The following is a 12,500-nucleotide window of genomic DNA, read 5'->3' as shown; positions in this document are numbered from 1 at the left end:
CATACATACATAGATACATACATATGACCATACATACATATATACATACATACATACATACATATGACCATGCATACATACATATATATGACCATACATACATACATACATACATACATACATACTTATGACCATGCATACATTCATATAACCATACACAGGAGGAGGAGGAGGAGGAGGAGGAAGAAGACGAGGAGGAGGAGAAGGAAGAAGACGAGGAGGAGGAGGAGGAGGAGGAGGAGGAGGAAGAAGGAGGAGGAGGAGGAGGAAGACGAGGAGGAGGACGTCTCTCTGTCACTGTGACAGACAGATTTACCACCTTTGGAGCATCTCAGACTCCAGGACTGATGTTTCTCTCCAAACTCACAATCAGCTGTTTCCTCTCCTGCTGATTCGTCTGTAAGTCACTGCTATATGAACCAGTCCAGTCCAGTCCAGTCCAGTCCAGTCCACCTCCCAGTAACAGAGACCAGTCAGACCAGTTCTACACAGCAGCTGAGGCCAGTGGTCAAACCTGTCTGGATGATCAGGATGAGACTGATCCTCCTCAACATGTGTCATCGTCCTTTTGTTGTCAGACAGTCTGATGTTTTTGTTGTGATGGACAGAACGAGACACGTTTCAGCTGCAGTTGTTAATCCATCATGTTAATTTACTGACACTTTTATAACGTTGAAGACGCTTGAATGTTTCCTTACATTCCCTTAAACCTTGTTTCAACCATCAGACTCCAGCAGGTTCCACTGTAACAGGAGGAGGAGAGTCAGACCACATGTCATCTGTCATTATGTAAACACTGACGTTACATCACTGTAATATACAGGTTTGTTATTCTCTGTTATAAATCAGTTGATTTTCTGTAGAGATTCTTCTTATTGGCTGGGTGACGACAGATCAATATTTTCACTTATTCATGGTATATTATTTTCATTTCTTCCTGTAGTCCAGGTCTCTGCAACCTTTACAATCAAAAGAGACATTTTTGGCCAAAAAAGGGGGGAAATCTGTCTGGATCCCCAACTATTAAATTCTTTCTTTTCCTTGAAGACTTTTTTTTGGCAGCGATAGGAAGTCCAGAGGAAGTCGACTCTCATCCAGACCATCAAAGATGAACACAACCTGGACTCTTCAAACCTGCAGATTCCTGCTTCTTTGGTTTCAGTGAAGAAGAGATGAACAAGTTCCACCAAACTGAACTTTTTCTCTTTCAGCACATTCAGCTCTCTGAAAGTGAATGGAAACATGAACTGTATGTCCTGGTTGGTTTTGTCTTCAGTCCAGTCCAGAGTGAACTTCTGTGTTAAGACTGTTTTCCCGATGCCAGCCACTCCCTTTGTCATCACTGTTCTGATTGGTCCATCTCTTTCAGGTGAGGGTTTAAAGATGTCTTCATGTCTGATTGTTGTTTCTGGTCTGTCTGGTTTCCTGGATGCTGTTTCAATCTGTCTGACCTCATGTTCATCATTGACCTCTGAAGCCCCTCCCTCTGTGATGTAGAGCTCTGTGTAGATCTGGTTCAGAGGGGTTTTAGGGTTTCCTGCTTTAGAAATCCCCTCAAACACAAACTGGAACTTCTTCTTCAGGTTAGATTTAAAATTCTGATGGAAACAGACTGGAGCAACATATCCTGAATGAACACAAACAAGTATTTCATCATTTGACTTCATCAGTGTATATATACAAACACATTCTTCTCTGTCTCATGACTGAGTTTGTTAAATCTTTGAAGAAATCCTCTTACTGCTCTGCAGACGGTCAGCCAGCTCCTCCTGCTTCATCGTCCTCAGGAAGTGCAGTGTGATCTTCCTCTGCTCTGCATCCTGACTGTCCAATACCTCCTCATCTTCTCTTTAAGGTTCTCCTCCAGTAGCTGGAACAGAGAATTCAGTGAATGACATGATCAAACTAACATCATGGAACCAAACGTCAGAACCATGGTGGACAAACCGACGACACGCTGGACTCAAAAGCGCAGCATGGAAACTGGTATGAACAGGTGCATGTGGCCCGACTCTCGCCCAGCGTAGTTGAGGTGGGCTCCAGACCCCACCGACCCTTCAGGGATAAACGTTTACGGACAATGAATGAATCAAAAGGTACATAACAAAAGTAGCTGCAGTGTGTTTGTGAACAGTCCAGGTTTGTTGGGTGACTGACTGCTCCTCTGAGCAGAAACAATAAGAATCAGGTCCAGTTCTTTTTTGCACTTCACTGGGAATCAATGGTGTTTCCTACAATTTGATTGTACGTGTGTGTGGTCAAGTCATGTGTTCTCTGAAATGTCCTCGACAAATTTCTCCTTAAGGGACACAATAAAGGTTAATCTGATGTAATCTAATCAGATCTAATGATTCTTAAACACGTCGACAACAGCTGTGTTCTTTCATGATCATAACGAAAACTAACTGCAAACGATGTGAATGATAGATGATTCATTCTCTAATATGTCATGATCGAGGATCATAACAGCAAACCCATCTGTTTTAATTTACAGTTTGTTTCAATTAATAATTACTTACATGAGATCATAAGAACATCTGTCTGAAGTCAAACAGGTCTCTGCTCCTGGACACAGCTGGACTTTTCTTTCTGCTCCTGGAAACTGATAGAAACACTGATATTTATTTTACATACAGGATTTTTATCTCTGCTTTCACTCGTTTCACAGTTTTCTCCGTTTTATATCTCACATCTGTACTTCTGTACAGTACTTGAGTAAAAGTAGTTAGTTACATCCCACCACTGCTGAAATGTGTTGCATCCTCCTGCTGTTGGACACATGCGCATGTTTGCTGCCCTCTTGTGGTCACAGCGAGCAGCTGCAACACTACAAACACCTCTGATTATTACTGAACCCAATCTTCACACATTGATCACTGAGTGATCAGGTGTGAATATTGATTGGCTGACATGATGTGTTACAAATCTCAGTCTTTGTCTCTTTACTTTCAGTTCAGACTGCAGCTGCTCTTACAAAGGACGGACTGTTTGATGTAGTCTGGAGACTACGGGGACAGTCTACATGAACCGTGACCCTCTGCTCATCCACTCTGCAGTCATTTTCAGGGTTCTTTGGATTTCTTTGGTCAAAATAAAGTTAAAAATCAAACACAACTTGTTCAGGGAAAATAAAACAGAATCACGTTGTGCTTTGAATGTTCTGTCACCAAAAAGACTCAGAGTTACAGAAGTTATAAAAGTCTGCTTCATGTGTGAACGTAAAGGTCACCTGAGGGGTTTTACACAAAAAGAACAAATGTGTTCTTTTCAGAATCCATGACAAAATAAAAAATATTATAAATCAGGGTTTCTGCAGGTTTCAGTCACAGAAATTTAAGACTTTTTATGTCCATTATGACTTAAATTTATAACCTTAAGCCAGGTTTTAAATGCATCATCATCGAGCCAGACTTCATCAAAAGTCATTTCTCCATCCTTCTCTGTTGATACTGTGACCGGAGCCCGTCTACCGCAGTACTCTTTGGCGTTGGTGGGTTTCTGTAGATGTCCGGCGATTAATTCCTTCCAGGAAGTCAGCATGGACGAACAGCATGGACTCTGTAATTCTGGAATTCCCCAGACAGAACTACAACAAAAGGAACGAATGAATGTCGCCGTCAGCAAGACGATGATGGAACCAACGAATAAACAAGCGAATCATTTTAAAACGTGACATTATTTATGACCTCGCATCAAAAATCCCAACGTATTTAAAACTTTTTAAGGCCTGAAATTTAAATTTTTAACATTAAGACTTTTTATGACCCATGAAAACAAAACACCGAGTCGGTTCACTGAGAAGGACGAGATGTTTGTGGAGGATGATCGGTCAAATTAGTGGAGAAGTTTCAGAGTTTAGACAAAAGTGCAAAAATTGCACAGAATTCACAGGGATTGGTTGAATTGATCACAACATCACAACTTCCTGGACGGTCTGATTAACTAACACCTCCAAACATCACCTATAAACTATTTATGCATCTATCAATTTTATTTTACTCTTTTAAAATCATAATTAAATACTAAGTAGGACAACGATTTGAATCCATCTCTATTTTTGCAGTCATCTGATCAAACAGGCTGATTAAACCAGACGCACACATGAAACAGTTACTTCTTCAATCTGTAGTTAAGTAATATTTCAGTAATGTAATAGTACTTGAGTACAGTTGTTCAGTACTTTCCACTACTGATAGAGTCAGAGACTTTTGTTGACACACGAGAAGCAGGTTGACTGAAGACAAACAGAAGGACGTTTTTTTTTAAAGGTTTATTACAAAACGCAAGACAAAACATGTCAACGGTGTTTTTATTCTATTGGCAAACACGATACAATGACGAACAACCTTCTATCTGCAGGTGAAGCTTCGCTGGAACCACGAACCAAAGAAAACAAACCAACACAACATGGTGGAACAGAGGAGAACAGCAGCTGTGAGGCCCGGAACCGAGGAAACACAAACCAGAAGGATGAAGAGCGGGACGAGGAGGAGGAGGAGGAGGAGGAGGAGGAGGAGGAGGAGGAGGAGGAAGAGGAGGAGGAGGAGGAGGAGGAGGAAGAGGAGGAGGAGGAGGAGGAGGAGGAGGAGGAAGAGGAGGAGGAGGAGGAGGAGGAGGAGGAGGAGGAAGAAGAGGAGGAGGAGGAGGAGGAGGAGGACGAGGAAGAAGAAGAGGAAGAAGAAGAGGAGGAGGAAGAAGAAGAGGAGGAGGAGGACGAGGAGGAGGAGGAGGAAGAGGAGGAGGAAGAAGAGGAGGAGGAGGAAGAAGAAGAGGAGGAGGAGGAGGAGGAGGAGGAGGAGGAGGAGGAGGAGGAGGAGGAAGAGGAGGAGGAGGAGGAGGAAGAGGAGGAGGAGGAGGAGGAGGAGGAGGAGGAAGAAGAGGACGAGGAGGAGGAGGACGAGGAGGAGGAAGAGGAGGAAGAAGAGGAGGAGGAGGAGGAGGAGGAAGAGGAGGAGGAGGAGGAGGAAGAGGAGGAGGAGGAGGAGGAGGAGGAAGAGGAGGAGGAGGAAGAGGAGGAGGAGGAGGAAGAAGAGGACGAGGAGGAGGAGGACGAGGAGGAGGAGGAAGAAGAAGAGGAGGAGGAGGAGGGGGAGGAGGAAGAGGAGGAGGAGGAGGAGGAGGAAGAAGAGGAGGAGGAGGGGGAGGAGGAAGAGGAGGAGGAGGAGGAAGAGGAGGAGGAAGAGGAGGAGGAGGAGGAGGAAGAGGAGGAGGAGGAGCTTCTTTTTGTTTTGTTTTTTTCTCAGGGAGGTTTGTAGCGCAGCCCTCTGCTGCCTATTCACACCTATAAATAAGTCACCATGAAATTAGGACAAATCCAATTCACACAGTCAAATGTTATTCACAAACTCAAAGTGTTCACCGCCAGACGGACAGACGGCGCCGGCGGCTCGACGAGCAGGAAACAGAAGGTGATGGGAGGGGAGGGTGGGGGGCGGAGTTCAGGGTCCAGGTTTTATTTTGGCTGAAGCTGCTCCGTCTGTCACCGAGGAAAAACTCATCCACGTTTGGTCCGAGACGTCCGTTTGAGTCTTTCATGACCTCCGAGGATCGACCAATCAGATCAGTCCTTTCATGAGACACACGTCCATCACAATCCCACTAAGTCCCGCCCCTTTTGGCTCTGTGCTCCAATAACAGTTGAGCAAACTTTGTACCTGGGGGAACCTTGGTCAGCTTTGTCTCTTCCCGTTTCCTGTTTCCTGTCATCAGATCTGCTCTGTGCGCGACTCGACTGTGAAGAAAAGAAAATTCATGCTGAAGACGATTCAAAGACGCTGCTGGACGACCAGGAAGGACACGTACGCATCTACAGCCTCATCTAAAGTTAGCTAATGCTAGCACAACACTACCCAGATAGCGAGCTAATCAACCATTGGCCAGTACATCTGTTGGCTAATGTTTTAGCTAAGAATTAATGTAAGCTAGCTAGCTAGTTACAGCTCATGGTTTATGTTGGCAAGATGCTAGCTAACTAGGTCGCTAACTGCCGGCGTAGATTAATTAACTAGTTAACAAGCGTTTTGCTAACATTGGCCATCAAATCTAAGTAACTAGCAAACAACTGATGTAGATTAGCTCGCTAGTTACATCTGATGGTTAATCTTGGCAAAATCCTAGCTAACTACGTAGCTAATCACTGATGTAGATTAACTAGCCAGTTATTTAGTGCTAACATTTTGCTACCATTAGCTAACTTAAAATGTGGCCATATATGCAGCTCAGTTTCCACTGCAGGACCCAGGATCTAAATTATTTTGTGCCCAGAAAATGTTCCTGCTCTGGTTTTAGAACTTTATGAATTTTTAAAGAAATTAAAAAATCTGAAGCCGCAGACCAGTTTTGTTTTTGTTCGTTGTGCTTCAACATGTCAACATGAAGTCACAGATGACACCGATGATTCTGCCTGACCATATATGGTCATGTTGTTGTAAAGTTGTGTGCACAGATGCTGAATCTTCAGACCTCAGTGAAACAAAGACGGGCCCAAGGAACCTTTTAGTTCCTTGTAAAGTAGTTCCAGGTACTGTAGGTGGAAACGCATCTTTCACAGGTGCTGCAGCCACAGGTTCAGGAAGAGTCAATCATCTGTTTGATTGATAAATGATGTTTTTGGAAGCAGCTGCTTTGCGTTTGAACTGTTTGTATTTCTGTTTTATTTTCGTTTTTTTTTTGTAAATCTCAGTTTTTAATTCTCACAATTGATCTGGAGGCTTTTACTTTTAAAATTGGACATCTGTCTGAGTCATTTCCTGTCTGCTGCTGTGGATGATGCTGATACTAAACAATGAGGGTGGTGGTGGTGTTGCTACGCTAACGAGGGCAGCCGGGTGATGCTCTTTTGTTTTTTTTTGTTTTTTTTTGTATTTTTTTTAAAGTGTGAATCACATTTAAATACCATTTATTTATTTATATTTATTATATATTACAACATTGTTCCAAATTCATAAATAAGTAGTGCAGTTTCCCCTTCGACCTCCACAACACGACCGTCTGCTGCTAAAACGAGAAATCCAAACGCCAGACGCTGCAGATCGCTCATCAAACACACGCGCACACACACACGGCTGAAAAACTACAAATATGGCCGACTAGCTGCAGGTTATAGTCTTCATGCAAACATTAATGTGGAGCTCCAACCAATCAGCTCGTCCGCTCGGATTTCACATTTTAAGCTTTTTAAAAACATCAAAACTGTGACGCAGTCAACCAATCAGAACGCTGTGCCGAGAAGAACTTCAGCCAATCAAAATCACTCGGGTCAAAAACCAGGAAGGAACTGGGCGGTGACATCAGAGGAAAGCAAACGAACAAGGAAACAAGCGGAGGAGTCGCTGTACGGAGGTTTACTGACGGCAAAACTAACTTTTTATTATTTTTATTCAGAAACAGAAGATTTGAATGATTTTCACGTCGGGTCGAATCGATCAGAGAATCAATCAATCAATACATCATTCGGTTCCATTCTCTGTGTTCAGCTTTTCACAGATGATGTTTTTTTGTGAATGCTTTTTGATTGTGGACAGAAAAAAATGATGATCTCAAGAATCAATAAAAAATATTCATTAGATGTTAGATTAGGGAAAATAATCAATAAATTTAAGGATCATTTCAGACATTTCCTCAGAACTCAACAGAACAGATTGAGAGATGAGTGAAAAAAATATTTGTGACAGGAACCGAATAAAATAAATCTCAAATTACGAAATTTTGAGGAAACTAAAAGATTTTTACTCTTATTAATCTCAGAAAAACATTTTATTTTCCTAACGTGACGATGATTTTCTCTGCCGGCAGATTCAACTAAACTGTGGACCAATAAGATTTAAAGAGGGACCAGAGGAGGCGGGGTTTCTTTTATGTTTTTTTTTTAAAGGGTTGTTTAAAAAAGACGAGTTTTGTCGTTAATAAACTTCCACAGCGTTTGACCTCGGCTCAGATTTAAACTGAAGGTTTTATTTCCTGTAGAGACTCGATTTCCCATCATGCTCTGTGTGCTGAGATCAGATTTACAGGTGCCAAGGCTGATGGGAAACAGACTCCCAGCTCTGTCCCCAGGTGGCTGATGGGGGATGGAGTGTAGCGAGGGCTGAATGAAAGCGAACAGCGTCCGTGTGCAGACAGGTGGAGGAGGGGCGGGGCTGTGGGCGGGGCCAGGAGCAGGGGGCGGGGCAAAACTTTAAATCTAATCCCACCCTTAAGAGCAATTAGCTAACGGTCAGTTATGACCATATATGGATACGACCGTATGTGGAGGTCCCCCCTCATACGACCATATATGGATGTCCTGTTGCTATCTACACCAGAGAAGAAGAACCAGTTCCAGTTCCCGAGAACTTGGACAAACAGAACCAGTCAGTGCTGATTCAGAACCGAATCGGTTCAATCCCAGTCCAGAGCCGGGTGATGTCACTCTGAGTCGGACTCCAGCGGAGCGGTCTCGTCCAGGACGACTCTCTTCCGGCGCTTGGCAGCCGCCGCAGCGTGAGCACGCTGCTCCTCCTCCAGGTGGGCCTTCTTGTGGCGCGAGAAGCTCGACGAGTGCATGAAGGTCTTGTTGCACGCCGCGCAGGTGTAGGTCTTGGTCTTGGTGACGGGGAGTCCAGTCTTGACGAGAAGCTGCTTCTGATGCTGTGGCAGCTTCACCCGCCCGCCACCGCCGCCGTCCACCACTCTGTGGGTCTGCTGGTGCCGCGCCAGGCTGGAGGCGTGGCTGAACCTCTTCCCACACTGGCTGCAGCCGTGACGCCCGGTTCCTCCTCCTGCTGCTCCTCCTACACCGCCTCCCTCCTCCTCCTCGGAGATGGCCGGGCCCCGTTTCGTGGCCCGGCCGCCCCGGCGGCGGCGGTTCTTCTTGCAGAGGGTGTAGAAGTTGGGCTTGTCACGGGAGCAGAGCTTCAAGCGGATCTTGAGGTCAGATGAGGTCTCGGCGAGGTTCTCCTTGCCTGGCGTGTAGTTGTCCAGCAGCTCCTTGACGTGGGTCACCTGATGTTTGGACAGCTGCGTCGACGTCCTGAAGCTCATGTCGCACTGCGGGCAGGCATAGAACTTATCCCCGCCCGCAGTCTGGATGATGGCGGCCGTCGCCACGTGCTGCTGCTGCGGTGGCGGCTGCTGCCTCTTGGGCTTCTTGTTCTTGCCAGCGACCTTCAGCGAGTGGCGCAGGGCGGCCATGTTGGGGCCAAGGGTCACGTCTTTGGGGAGCCCTTTTCCTTTCTTGTGGATGAGGCGATGGCGAGACAGGCTGGAGCTGTGATTAAACTCCTTCCCGCAGATGTTGCAGGGGTGGATCCGCCGCTTCCCGTGCAGCCGCAGGTGACTTCCCAACATCCTGACAGGTAAACACAGGAAATAACACGTTAAAAAAACTTTACTGACTGACTGAGGAAACAAAACAGAGGTCAGAGGTCACTGAGCAAAGAGCAGATGTAATCAACATCATCTGATCAGTAACTGTAATCTGATTACAGTTACCTCAGTAACTGTAATCAAATTACAGTTGGCTGCTTTTAGGTAGGTCTTGTTTTTAGCCTGATACACAGACAGACGTGACATAGATCCGACTTCATCATCTGTGACGAAAACATCAGAGTCGTTCAGTTCAGGTGTAAAATCACCTGTTCAGACACACGGTGCTCCTCTGATGATCCGAGGATTCAAACCAGAGGTGATGGTTGGAAACACAAACTAAGACTTGTTGAGTTTTATTTCATTTCTGTAAAGTTTGAATGAAGCTGATGATGATGATGATGATGATGATGATGATGATGATGATGAAGGATTCTGGAGAGTTTGTTCAGATCAATAAATCAGCTGTTTCTGTTTAAACCAAACGTCTCTTCCTCTTTAAAAAAATCTCTGACTGTAGTGATTCTTTCCATAACAACAACAATCTGAGCCAGTCAGAGACAGAAACAAGACTCAGCTGTCCTGAGCGCCACGGCGAGCTCTGATGAAGCGTCTGACGGCGCGTCAGCTGTCCTGAGCGCCACGGCGTGCTCTGTCCTGAGCGCCGCGGCGCGCTCTGACGAAGCGTCTGACGGCGCGTCAGCTGTCCTGAGCGCCGCGGCGAGCTCTGATGAAGCGTCTGACGGCGTGTCAGCTGTCCTGAGCGCCGCGGCGAGCTCTGATGAAGCGTCTGCGGCGCGTCTGCGGCGCGTCAGCTGCGCTCCGTTTCTAAAGCTCTTCTCTGCTTCCATCACTGTTAGTTTTGTGGTGATTTAGAGACTCGCTTTGTTTACAGTCATGATGTTTGATCTTTGATCGGCGTACGACGATGCAGATAAAAAACAACTGAAACTTGCCGCAGACACTTTCAGGTCGTTGGGAACAACTTAAAAATGATGCTGGCGCTCAGAAAAAGACGCTATGTTGACACAGCGAAGTTAAAGAATCCATTTGTACTGATAAATTGATTGATCATTAATCAATAAAATAATTAGAGATGAGTGACTGATCAAACAGTTGCTGTTGCTAGGCTACAGCAGTGAGTACCCACCTGCTGCCTTTGAAGCTCATCCCACAGTGAGGGCAGGTGTAGCGTGCCTCCTGATGCGTGGGCTCCAGTGCCCGTTTGGCGGGCGGCACCGCTCCGCCGCTCTTGCCCGTGTGAGTCTGCTGGTGGCGGTACAGGCTGGAGGCGTGGCTGTAACACTTCCCACAGTAGCTGCAGCGGTACTGGCGCTCGTCGGCCTCAAAGTCAGCCTGGTCCGAGTCCACCTCGCCGTCCAGGTGGCTGCTCCCCGCCTCCACCAGCACCTCGTGCTCCTCGTCGCCGTCCTCCTCATCCTCGTCAGAGTCCGTCTTTATCTCCACACTCTGCTCCGTCACCTCACACGGGTACACCTCCTCGTAGGGGGCGAAGAAGGCCTCGTCCGTCTCGATCTTCAGCTGGTCGGCCGTCAGGTCGGCGGGGTCGTCCGAGTCCTTCTTCACGCACGAGATGGTGAACTTGGAGCCGACCTCGGCCCACTTCACCACGTACTCAATGGGCTGTGTGTCCAACTCCACTGTGATGAAGTCTGCGCCCAGGGCGTCCGTTTCCGACACCGCCAGCTCCGTCTCCGAGTCCTCCATCCTGAACCTGAACCGAGGAAGAGGAGCAGCTACAGACCTGAGGAAGAGGAAGAAAGAGGTTTTACAGAAAACATCCTGCAATTTCTTTGCAAAAAACACCTAAAAATGAAAAGAAATCATTAAAGTGAGAGGAGAACCAACAAGAACAGGAAGTGACTTCAGTTCCCATCATTCTGAGGAGATGTGCATTAACCTTTTAATTAACCCTTTCATTAAAGCAGAATGACGCTTAAAAAATGACAAATGATTCTTCAGGTCTCAAAATATTGGCTGATCTATTTTCAGTTAATCAATAAATCAGTATACATTAAGAATTATGACTAAAATTTAATTGATCATCAATCACAGCAGTGATTATTTTTATGCAACATATTTTCAGATGTTTTATTTTGTCCAGAACACGAAGACTCTTCATTTACTGTCGGAAAAAACAAAGAAAAGCAGCGAATCGTCACATTTAAGAAGCTGAAACACGAAAGTTTCACATTTCTGACAGAAAGGATTTATCTCATTTCATCGTTCAGTTAAAAACAAAATGGTAGTTAAAATTGATCGAGGAGAAAAAGAACTTCGTTTAAGCAAAATTGTATTTTTTTTATAACAATGATTAATCGAATAATTGATTGATGATAATTTTATTGATGATCAATTCAGGAAAGCCTGATAGGTTCTCAGGTTCTGGACGTTTTCTAACCTTTCAACAGAAAGAAAAAATTGATCGATCGATTGGAAAGCAATAAAATGACCATCAATCAATCCTGCTCACAGATTTACAACCTGAAATACTAAGTCAGATCATCCATGTGTTCCCAACCTGTGGCTCAGGGGCCCACAGAGGGTCAGAAGGTAAACCTCCTACAGCAGGTTTTCATTGATATGTCAGTTCAATAATTAGTTAATGAATTAATTAAAATATGATAGGCAGTCTAATCCGGCACCATCGAAGAAGAGATCCTGCCTGCTCTCCACCATCATCACACACCAACAGTTTTCACTGATTTATTATTGATTAGTCAGGTTATTAATCAATTATAAACTTAATTTCACCTGAACCTGCTGATTCTGATATTCAGAGAGAAAACGAAGAGCCGATCACTAATAATCAAATAATAATAGCATGAAAATAATAATCAGATTAACTCTATGAATTGTTAATTATCCAGAAGTCAAACTAATCATGGCTGAGGTCAGTTCATGGGGTCAGTCCTCCGTGATGTCACAGTCAGGTGACCTCTGACCTCCTGTCAATCAAAACAACCGCCAACAGAGAAACACGATGACGTCATCACATCTGTTTGTGATGAGACGCAGATCATCATCATCATCATCATCATCTCATCCAGCTGCTCTGTGACAGTCTATCTGAACCGAGCCGGACCCCCTCACGCCGAACTCCGTTCACATTTCTGTCAATTTTAGCGTCCGAG

General features: G+C 45.1%; 2 protein-coding genes across 2 annotated transcripts in view; both read right to left on the bottom strand.

The window, feature by feature from the left end:
- Positions 1-3,540, bottom strand: part of LOC146314937 (uncharacterized) — a 20,196-nt gene extending 16,656 nt beyond the window's left edge. Inside the window, exons 1-3 of the mRNA XM_084736510.1 lie at positions 3,471-3,540; positions 1,742-1,843; positions 1,101-1,627 (exon numbers count right to left, since the gene is read on the bottom strand). Of these exons, the coding sequence (XP_084592636.1) occupies positions 1,101-1,627; positions 1,742-1,843; positions 3,471-3,540 (699 nt within the window). The remainder of the gene's footprint in view (positions 1-1,100; positions 1,628-1,741; positions 1,844-3,470) is intronic.
- A 3,121-nt stretch (positions 3,541-6,661) lies between these two features.
- On the bottom strand, positions 6,662-11,105 carry LOC146314936 (uncharacterized). Its single transcript, XM_084736233.1, has 2 exons — positions 10,496-11,105; positions 6,662-9,328 (listed from the first exon to the last, which is right to left on the bottom strand). The coding sequence occupies exons 1-2, from the start codon at positions 11,071-11,073 to the stop codon at positions 8,407-8,409; spliced, it is 1,500 nt and encodes a 499-aa protein (XP_084592359.1). The 5' UTR covers positions 11,074-11,105; the 3' UTR covers positions 6,662-8,406.
- Positions 11,106-12,500: the final 1,395 nt, after the last annotated feature.

Source organism: Lutjanus erythropterus, chromosome 14, assembly GCF_056507025.1.
Source record: "Lutjanus erythropterus isolate fLutEry1 chromosome 14, fLutEry1.hap2, whole genome shotgun sequence".
NCBI lineage: Eukaryota > Metazoa > Chordata > Actinopteri > Lutjaniformes > Lutjanidae > Lutjanus > Lutjanus erythropterus.
This window is presented reverse-complemented; position numbering and strand designations above follow the sequence as displayed.

Coding starts and splice junctions, on each gene's coding strand:
- LOC146314936 (XM_084736233.1), bottom strand. CDS start 11,073: ATGGAGGACTCGGAGACGGAGCTGGCGGTGTCGGAAACGGACGCCCTG. Junction 9,329..10,495: donor ATGAGCTTCAAAGGCAGCAG/GTGGGTACTCAC, acceptor TTTACCTGTCAG/GATGTTGGGAAGTCACCTGC.